This window comes from Neomonachus schauinslandi, chromosome 2, assembly GCF_002201575.2.
Source record: "Neomonachus schauinslandi chromosome 2, ASM220157v2, whole genome shotgun sequence".
Lineage (NCBI taxonomy): Eukaryota > Metazoa > Chordata > Mammalia > Carnivora > Phocidae > Neomonachus > Neomonachus schauinslandi.
In genome coordinates this window covers 85,163,473-85,173,495 of record NC_058404.1, presented here as the reverse complement: position 1 = coordinate 85,173,495, position 10,023 = coordinate 85,163,473, and the positions used below count along the sequence as shown (strand labels likewise).

The window sequence follows — 10,023 nt, the reverse complement described above, 5'->3', positions numbered from 1 at the left end:
GCTCAGTCGATTAAGCGTCTGCCTTTGGGTCAGGTCATGATCCCAGGGTCCTGGGGTGGAGTCCCACATTGGGCTCCCTGCTCAGTGGGGAGCCTGCTTCTGCCTCTGCCTGCCATTCCCCCTGCTTATGCTCGCTCTCTCTCTCTCTAGTGCTGTCTCTCTCTCTCTCAAATAAATAAATCTTTTTTTAAAAAAAGGATCATTTCGGGGCACCTGGGTGGCTCAGATGGTTAAGCGTCTGCCTTTGGGTCAGCTCATGATCCCAGGGTCCTGGGATCGAGTCCCACGTTGGGTTCCCTGCTCTGCGGGGAGCCTGCTTCTCTCTCTCTCTCTCTCCCCCTCTACCCTTCCACCCCTGCTCGTTCTCTCTCTCTCACATGAATAAAATCTTTAAAAAAATTTTTTTAAATAAATAAATCAATCCTCATTGAAAAAATTTTGCTCATCTGAATCCATTTTCATCTTTACAAATACTTCCGTTTCTAATTTAAGGCCAACTAGCTTTATGTTTGAGATGGCAGGTGCCACCATGTCCCCGCCAGAGAGGGTGGCTGCCCAAGAGATGACAAGAGGGAACCGGCACTCTCATCCACCACTAGCTGGGAAGAATGGTGGTGCACGTAAACCTAAGAATAGTTCTCCCTAAGAGAGGGGGAAAGGAAAACTATAATTTTCCTTTTATTTAATCTCATATATTGCGTGTCACCTATCCACTAAGAGCGTTTCCTAAATGATTCAGAAAAATGTGGAAGTCCTCAAGCACATTACCAGAACACAAAAGAGAACTACGTGGTTTCAAATTGGTTAAGAAAATACTGCTGGATCTCATGTTTCTGTTACATTCCACTAACTAGGAATCAAAAGAGATTTCTTTTTTTCTTCCAGTAAAAGAGAAGACCCTACTTCGGGCCTTTTTCTAACATTCTCTCTTCTCCAGTGATATCTTGCAAACTCTTCTTACAACTGTATATTGTCACATATACTCACTGCTGGGAAACATAACACTATTATTTAACAATATGCCAGAATTCAGGGAATTCAAGCTATATATAATTGATTTATTTCAGAACTACGGTAAGGCATTGTAGAACTGGGTAGAACATACAAGGTGAGCCAATGTAGGGTACCAGTGGTAAGCATACACACTGCCTGACATATAATAAGTGCTCAAAATATGTCTGCTTAATGTTAATGTAATAAATTTGTGAGAAGAGAAATGTAGGGAGCATAATTTCTATTTTTTTTCTAATTTGAGAATTGCTTTTCAGTTTGCTTCAGGTAACTATAATTTCCTCTGTTAATAGTAAATCCAGCAAGAAGACTTATATAAAATCAACTTTAAACTTCCTTTTGGAACTTTAATGAGTATTTTCTGAATACAAAGGTGGAGGAATACAATGAGGAAGGAATCAAAAGAGGGAAGGAGAACATAATTCTTCCACTTATATATATATACCACGGTCTTACCTGTAAATAATACATGGCCTTGGGTTGGGCATACAGCATCAAAAAACAAAAATCCAGTACTTGTTTGATGCACCTACTAAAGATAATAATAAAATCTGTTAATATTTGTCATTATTACATAATTTTTATTTATAAGCACACTTCAGTAATTAAAAACAATTTTTTACACTTTGCTAACATAGAGTACTATCTACAGTAAGTGTAATTGAATATTTTATACTGAAAAGTTATTTAAAATGTTTCCCATCTTTTTTTTTTAAAGATTTATTTATTTATTTATTTGACAGAGAGAGACACAGCAAGAGAGGGCACACAAGCAGGGGGAGTGGGAGAGGGAGAAGCAGGCTCCCCGCAGAGCAGGGAGCCCAATGTGGGGCTCGATCCCAGGACCCTGGGATCATGACCTGAGCCGAAGGCAGTCGCTTAACTGACTGAGCCACCCAGGCACCCAAAATGTTTCCCATCTTTATTCAGTGGACCATATCGGCCATCACTAAACTAGGATAAGCATAATCTATTTTATGGTTTGGTTAAATTTTTATCTGTGTAGTAAAGTTAATATTCTTTCTGGTCTTAGGTCTTGTTCAAATAAAAGAAAGAAGAAAGTTTATTCTAATTTAATACTAAGCTAGGTATTAGGCCAGTTCCTGAATGTACAAGGAGCAATACACAATGCAGTTCTGCCTTTCTGCGTTTCATAATCCAGTATGAAAAGACAGAAAATTAATAAAATCACAACAATTAGATAAGTGCTATACAGAGACACTGGTAATGATGCCGTAAAATAAGACAGGATGGGTGGATCAGGAGGCTGGGCATTCAGTGAGAAGACCAGTATTGCAAAGGCATAAAGCGCACGAGAGCACGTGCCACCTTAGATCCAGAGCACCAAGAGGGGATGCAAAAGCTGATGATGGTGAGGTGGGCAGGGACCAGATCATGAGCGAAACTTTGGACTTGATCTCCTATGAAAACGGATTCTTCTGGCTACACTATGGAGAATGAATTGGAAGAGAGGCCAGGCTAGGCTACGCTTAGGAAAAACAAATAGATCGTGAATGACCTGAACTAAGTCCAAGGCAGAGGAAAGGGGACGAGAGGAATGATGCAGAGAGAGATTTTTTTAAAAAGAAGAAATGATGATGGAGATATAAAGAGCAGAAGGAAAAACAGGATCTACAATGTCTCCCAGGTTTATTACTCTAAGAACTGACTAAATTCAAAGCGAAAGAAAACCCCTAAGAGATTTCCAGATTCTGACATACCATTTATTATCATAAAACAAAACAGAGCTAATAAGTTTCCTGGGATACGACTTTTTTCCGAATTCTGACATTTCTTTTACTCTATTAAGTTTTGAGGAACCAAATTATTACATTTCTTATAATACCTACAACATTTATAATCAAACAATAGGGATCCTTTATACATGTATAGACCTTTTTTCAAAATTCTTTCATAAATACTGTCATATTTTATTCTTACAATGACTCTTCCAAATGTATAAAGTAGATTTTATTATGCACACGGGAAAGCAGAGGAAGCTAAGACAAAGGCCAAATTACCTGTCTAGGATGACCTACAGCAAACAGTAAAACTGGAACTAAAATGTACACGTAGTAATTTATAACCCCAGGCTTTCTTTCTCCCTTCATTATGCCCTTGCTAATTATTGGCTGAAAACGCGAACACAGATAATCAGTGGTGTGCTGGTGATAAATGTTCAACAACTGACTCTTCGGGGAGTGGGGTGAGGGTGAGCCACGATTTGTGCTTTTGCCCATTTCCATGGTGTAAATGCTCCTACCATGGCTGATTTCATGCTACCAACTTGACGTCGCTGGATGCAGACTGAGAAGTGCTGCACTTTATCAGCTCTTGCAAGCTAATAGGAGCTGGCTGTGTTTGAAATGGGATCTCTTAGATGCTGGTTCCAACATTACGTCTGATGAAGTTATTTCAGGTAATCCGTCATACCTCTTTGACTTTCCTGAGTCGTCAGTTGACTCCTTGACATGTGATATGTTTGGATAAAAAAAGGCAGGTATTGAAATGATTTCTAAGGATCCAGACCTTAGTTGCCTTTTGAATCTGTAAAGAGAAGTAAATGGAAGCTTGCAACTGAATATTTGATTTACCAAAATAACAAATACTTAAAAAGAATGTCCTCATGCATGTCTATATAATATTTTTATTTGAATTATTTCACATGTAGTTACATGATGTCCACATTATGAAACTAAAATTTTAGTCAAAGCATTTCTTTTATAAATTAGTAAGCAACCTAACAAAAAATTAAAATTACAATATAAAATTAATTTCCTTTCATAAAAATTATAGGCACTTTAAATTTTTGCACGTTTACAATCAGATATGTACTCTAAAAGATTCAAAATAATGGAACTAACAAGTTAGCATAGAACATTAGATGATTTTTTGAAGTGCATAGTTTTGAGTTTAATAAGAGTCCTACTGGGGGCAGCTGGGTGGTTCAGTCTGTAAAGCGCCTGCCTTCGCTCACGTCATGATCCCGGGGTCCTGGGATCGAGCCCTGCATCGGGCTCCCTGCTCAGCGGGAAGCCTGCTTCTCCCTCTCCCACTCCCCCTGCTTGTGTTCCCTCTCTCGCTGTGTCTCTGTCAAATAAATAAAATCTTAAAAAAAAAAAAAAGCGTCCTATTGAATAGCATTGTGCCTGCTAAAACTATAGACTCCTCACAGCAAGCAAGGATTGAGTGTGACTCTTGTCCACAACTCATTGGATGATTATGTATGCTTTTTAGAATCTTTATTTTTAAAAGTTAATATTTATAGACCAACTAGGAAATCATTAAAATGCATGAAATATTGTTCACAAAAGCTGCAATACACATCTTGTACCATCAAGGTAAAGGATGGGACACACCAGATAGAGCATTTTAAATGGTTTTCCTTTAGAGATAGATAATATGACTTTAAATAGGATTTAAATTTAGGCATTACATTATTTATTAAAATGTTAAAAGTCTCAAGAAAATGTTTTATGCTAATAGGTGAAAAAGCAAGATAGGGTTTTATATGCACAATCTCAATTATGTGCAAAATAAGCAGTCCTCACCTTGCACAATTCTATTATGCATGACTCTCCGTTACCATGTGTTAGTTAAATAACACGTCTCCCTCAACAACACTGTTCAAATTTGAGTCATCACACTGTATTAACTGCAAATAATTCCATAAAGTACAAACTTGCTTCTGACTCTTCAGTTCACAAATCACTACATAAATCTCATATCATCATCTCACCGTTCCTTTCAAAGTCTGTCAGTGCCTGATCACTGTTAACTCTTGTTCAGTTCACTTACAGACAGCAAAATACATGGTCCTGTTGCCTCCCTGTGACATTGGAATGTAGATGGTTGTACTCCTTTCATTTGCTTTTTAAATGGTTTCCAATGTTTCATAATAGGTATGTGTCGTGAGCATGGGGTATCAGCAGCTACCCTCTAGCAGTGCTAGAGAGAATGTGGGGTTTAGACGCAGAAAACGGTCTCTACCAATTTTGCTTCCTTCACTTACACACTTTGAGCAAGTCATTTACTTTCTCCAACCTTCAGTTTCTTCATCTGTAAAAATGGAATAGCAATACATACCCTTGCAGGGAAAGAATTCTTCTATAGACACTCGATTCTTCCCAGGCTCTATGCATCAGTGGAAGAGTTCCTGGTTATTTGTTTGTTTGCTTACTTATTTATTTATTTAGGTGGGAGTGTAAATGGGGGAGTGCGGGGAGGAAAGTCTTACTGGTTCTTCTGATTTTATGGTATATCAAATGGAAAGGTTTTTTAAAAACTTATTTTAGTATGTTCCTTGAGGAGTAGAAAATGTTGGTATGGAAGAAAAGAATGAGGAATTCTATTTGGTTTGGGGTAAAAATTAGCAATAGCATCTACATTTTTAAAAGTGAAACTGCATAACTTTATACAGCAATTTAGAATAGCAGAGGCAAGTGAAAATAACATTAAGTTGCAGTATATACAATCACCAAAAAGTCTGGATTACAGATGCTTCTAAGTAGATTTTGCTGTCCTCCAGAAAATTTCATGCAAAGTCCCAAAGCAACAAAAGTCAAGTTACAAGTAATTTCTATCCTGGTGGTATAATTTCCCATTACTAATAAAGAGAAAGATTCCAGGCTCAGTTTTATTCAGTCTGTCTTAAAAAAGACCTTTGAAATCCTGTGTGGTGACACCTTTCTAGGATTCTTTAAATCTTTTCTAGCTTGTTAGATTATGGACAGCATAAAAAGTTCTTGAGATAATGATACCAGAATTGCTAGTTGCCAATGACTAGAGAAAATACTGTAACTGTATGTTGTTGCCATTATAAATGAATGATTTTACCTTAGTTACAAAAAAGTGGAAACTTTACAGCTATATAGTTTTATAAAAAGTACACACTTATATACAGTTTCAGATAAGGGTATATATAACCTTAGTTGGGTCCTGTAACAATTACTATATAGTCTAAAGTTTAGGACCAATAAAATATAGAACAACCTCTCATTAACCCCAATGAGAAGACCTAGCAAAAGGGTTTTGGCTAAATTAAATATATAAAATATTAGGTACAGAAATGAAAAGTTATGAGTCTACATTAACTTAGATACAATCTCACTTAAAATTTCATATTCTATAATATCTGTTTTTAAATTAGTTTTATTCTATTCTCACAAAAAATAAAACAACTTTATTCCAACTCTTTATCTTGTATTGTTGACATTAACATTTTTATCATCATGAGAATCTCTTTTTGAATCATCTGACATAGTTCTCTGGTACACATGATCGTTAAGTCTAACTAAAATTCTAGTTAGTGACATTGTCTTTGTACATTTTATAGCAAAACATAAGTGTTTTTATATATCAAGTAGTTTTTTATATGTGATCTCCACAAGTAACCACATACTGTAACTCTTTTTTAAAGTCATCTTCAAAAGATTTCAAAACATATGCCCAAGAATTGTTTGTAAATCTCTACCTTCTTTGTAAATGATTCTGTGAAGACTACCTTATAAGGACACCAAACTAGCATAGATTTAACTCATTTCAGGCTAATGTGTCTTCTGCAAACAGTTTATTATGCAGAATAAAGCAACCAAGAGAGGGTATCCTGGAATAGGAGAACATTTTAAGGATTCAAGTATGAGGCTATTTTTTTTCCTGGGGAATCTTTTTTGGGTAAAACTAGACATACAAGGGTGTTTTAGTTAATCTTGCCCAGTTCTATCTCCCTCCACACACATCATCTACTTCAAGGCTCCCTACCCGTCTCAAGTTCAAGTTCACTGCCAATAAATCCCTCGTTCTCAACATACTATCTTCCTTTCACAGAGAAAAGAAAAACCTTTAAGGAGGGAATGCTTTCATTTCACCCTCCTTTCTCAAGCTAATTATTTTTTTCTACTCCTTCACCTGTTCTTATCTTTTTCTACTTTATCTTAGCTTAGTCCTGCCTAAACCTCCTTCCATGTGTACCTTACATCCAACTCTCCCCCATAGATCTTGTCCATCAGCTTCCTCCCTCTTGTTGAGAGCACATATAAAACCTCTCCTAGCGCTCCCATCTCCAGACCTCCCCAAACATAAGTTTTCCCTCAGGCTGCTATGTTTTAACATCTCTCTCCATTGGTCAAACTTGTTGAGAATAGTCTAATTCAATTCTTTAAATTTTTATTATGAAAATTAACACACACACACAAAAGTGGGACTACAATGAATCCCAAATCACTTGATTTCAACAACCATTAATTTTTTTTTTACCACACTTGTTTCATCCATACAGCCCCCTTTTTGTTGCTGAAGTGTTTTAATATATTGTCCTCGGATAGAGGACGTATCAGATATTAAACTGATAAGAACAGATACTACACTTGATCTTAGCCAAAAGGCCGAGAAGCGACGTGTTGCTGAAGTATTTTAAAACAAATCCTAGATAATCAGTTCTCACCCTTTAGTTTTTCAGTGTCAAGATCAAAAAAGGACATTTATTTACACAACCACATGCCATTATCACACCTTATAAGACTAAGAATAGTTACTTAGTATCACATAATATTCAGTTGATATTCAAATATGCCCAGTATCCTAACAAGTATCTAACGCGTGAAGGCGGGGGTGTTCCAATGAGTATCCACTTAAGATCTTCTCATTATAACCAGTTATCTCTTACTTCTTTTTTTAAACTTATTATCCAGACCAGTAATTTCAGTTTTTCTCTTTTTCCCTCAACTATCTTTTTGAATAGAACTGGATCAACTGTCCTATAGAATGTCCTACATCCTAGTGGTTACTACAGATTGCTTCCTCTATTCACTGTATATACTCTAAACTGGACTTTAGATCAGATTAAAGGTTGTTCTGTCTTAAATATATGATTTCACTCATATGTGGAATTTAAGAAACAAAAATATGAATAGAGGGGAAGGCAGGGAAAAATAAAATAAGAAGAAAACAGAGAGGGAGACAAAACAGAAGACTTAACTCTAGGAAACAAACTGAGGGTTGCTGGGGGGGGATGTGGATGGAGGAGATGGGGTGACTGGGTGATGGGCATGAAGGAGGGCACGTGATGTAATGGGCACTGGATGTTATATCCAACTGATGGATCACTAAATTCTACCTCTGAAACTAAAAACAAACCAAAAAAAAAGGCTCTTCTGTCCTGTACTGTGTTATATTGTATTTTGGAGGGTGGTGGGCAATAATTCCCTATAGTTATTTCACAGTGTATTTCATTGGCTACACAACAGAAGACACAAAACGTCTGTCTAACTTCCAGGAACGCTGAGACTGCTCAGAAGTTCAGGTGGGGCATCTGAGCCCTTCCTGCAGACTGCCCCTCTGGCCTCAGCCCCCACTCTCCCACTCTGCTCCGCCAGGGACTGTAGGGGCAGGGGGTCTGCATGCCACAACCCCAGGCCCCCTTGTTGGCCAGCTTCCGGGGAGGTTCTGCCTATGGGAGGCAGCATCAAGAGATGAGAAGGCAGTAAAGAGGAGGCTATGCTTCCTCCTTTGGGGCTGGGGTGACGGCTGCAGCAGCAGAAGCAGGATGGAGCAGCAGGAGGTGGGGAGTGGGCGGAGGCTCCAGCCCTGACAGAGACGGCAGTGCTGGGCGCGGGGGGGGGCCGGTTCCAACAGCGCTGCAGCAGGTGCGGCCAACTTCAGCTCAGCTCGTCAGCTCCTCAAACCCCACCTCCCTTGATGCTTCTCCCATCTCCTTTCTTTTGTTCTCTCAGCCCCTGTCAGCACTTTTTGACCAGTTCTTTGTACTGAATTCCCTCTATCTGAATTACCAAGTCGTTCCTGGTTGGGTGCTGGCTGGTACACCTTCCACATCAAGTGCCCCATCCACATGTTACTGAAGGACATGCCTGAACCAGCTGTTTCAAAATGGTGATTTCTAATTCTATTCATTCTACAGTTATTAGCTAGAATTTTTTTTGACGAAAATAACTTTTGCCTCACCCCCTTGAGCTATTTGGTAAGGAAACAAAACCAAACACTTTGCTGGCGAAGCCAAACTGTCTATTGGCCAGATTCAGCTTGAAGGCCATGTTTGCAAGGCTGGTCTGTAGCATAAAGGGCATAATCCTCAGCATGTTACCCAAGGCTCTTCAGGATCTTATCACAGCCTGCCTTAACTCCCACTGATACATCTTCCTTAATCTCAAACGTCCATACTCCAGGATACACTCATATTTCCAAAAATCTAGTGTGCTCCTTTCTGGCCTTTCTGCCTTCTTAAGCAATTCTATTTGTCAGGCATTCCCTTTCTCCTTTAATCTGCTTTAAGAGTGTCTACTTAGACCTTTACACTCAGCTCAATTATTACTTTCTTTATATCTTGCAGGTAGAGTGAAAGACTTCACCCTCTACGTGTTCTCATACTGCCCCCCCCCATACCAATATGAAACACGAGCTTCCTGGCTGTGATTTGTTTTTTATCAGTTGTATCACCCACTGAACATAAAGATCTGAAAGGCTGGGTCCATTCCACAGCATCTTGCTTGAAAAATAACGTCATGTTGGCTCATCATCATGTGCTCGCATCTCCCAGGCTACATCCAACAGGAGATTGTAAGCAGAAGTGGAGAATGTTACTTCATACACTAAGGAACACAAGAACTAGATTATTAAGAAATAATCTAGTAGGCTTCTCTCAGAGGAAGTGGATTTCATGGAGAATAGATACAACAATAGTAACATGGAAAAGGTGGATTTTATTAGGCAGACAACCTACAAAATTGGGGAAAGTTATAAGCTATACTTTGTCACAGCTCAGAACTACCTGTAGTTCTTTCTATACAGCTCACTCATCAGAATGAATATGGTCACTAATACAGTAATATAATTGGGCAGAAAAAATAAAATAGAAAAATGAAAGAACAGCTATTTTCAAACTTATCAGACAGTCCTTACCTTTTTGTAATCATGCCAACGACAGATTTTAAATAATCTTCATTTCTCTAAAAATGAGAAAAATATTTTACTGAAATTAAGCATGCCTCATAGTTTTGC

General features: G+C 38.2%; 1 protein-coding gene and 1 pseudogene across 1 annotated transcript in view; both read right to left on the bottom strand.

Annotated features, from left to right (window-relative positions):
- The window catches only part of MGAT4D (MGAT4 family member D), a 53,366-nt gene that overhangs the window by 20,989 nt on the left and 22,354 nt on the right, over positions 1–10,023 (bottom strand). Inside the window, exons 5-7 of the mRNA XM_021679353.1 lie at positions 9,925–9,971; positions 3,445–3,558; positions 1,468–1,543 (exon numbers count right to left, since the gene is read on the bottom strand). Coding sequence (XP_021535028.1) covers positions 1,468–1,543; positions 3,445–3,558; positions 9,925–9,971 — 237 coding nt within the window. The remainder of the gene's footprint in view (positions 1–1,467; positions 1,544–3,444; positions 3,559–9,924; positions 9,972–10,023) is intronic.
- LOC123324256 lies at positions 7,295–7,406 on the bottom strand (annotated as a pseudogene).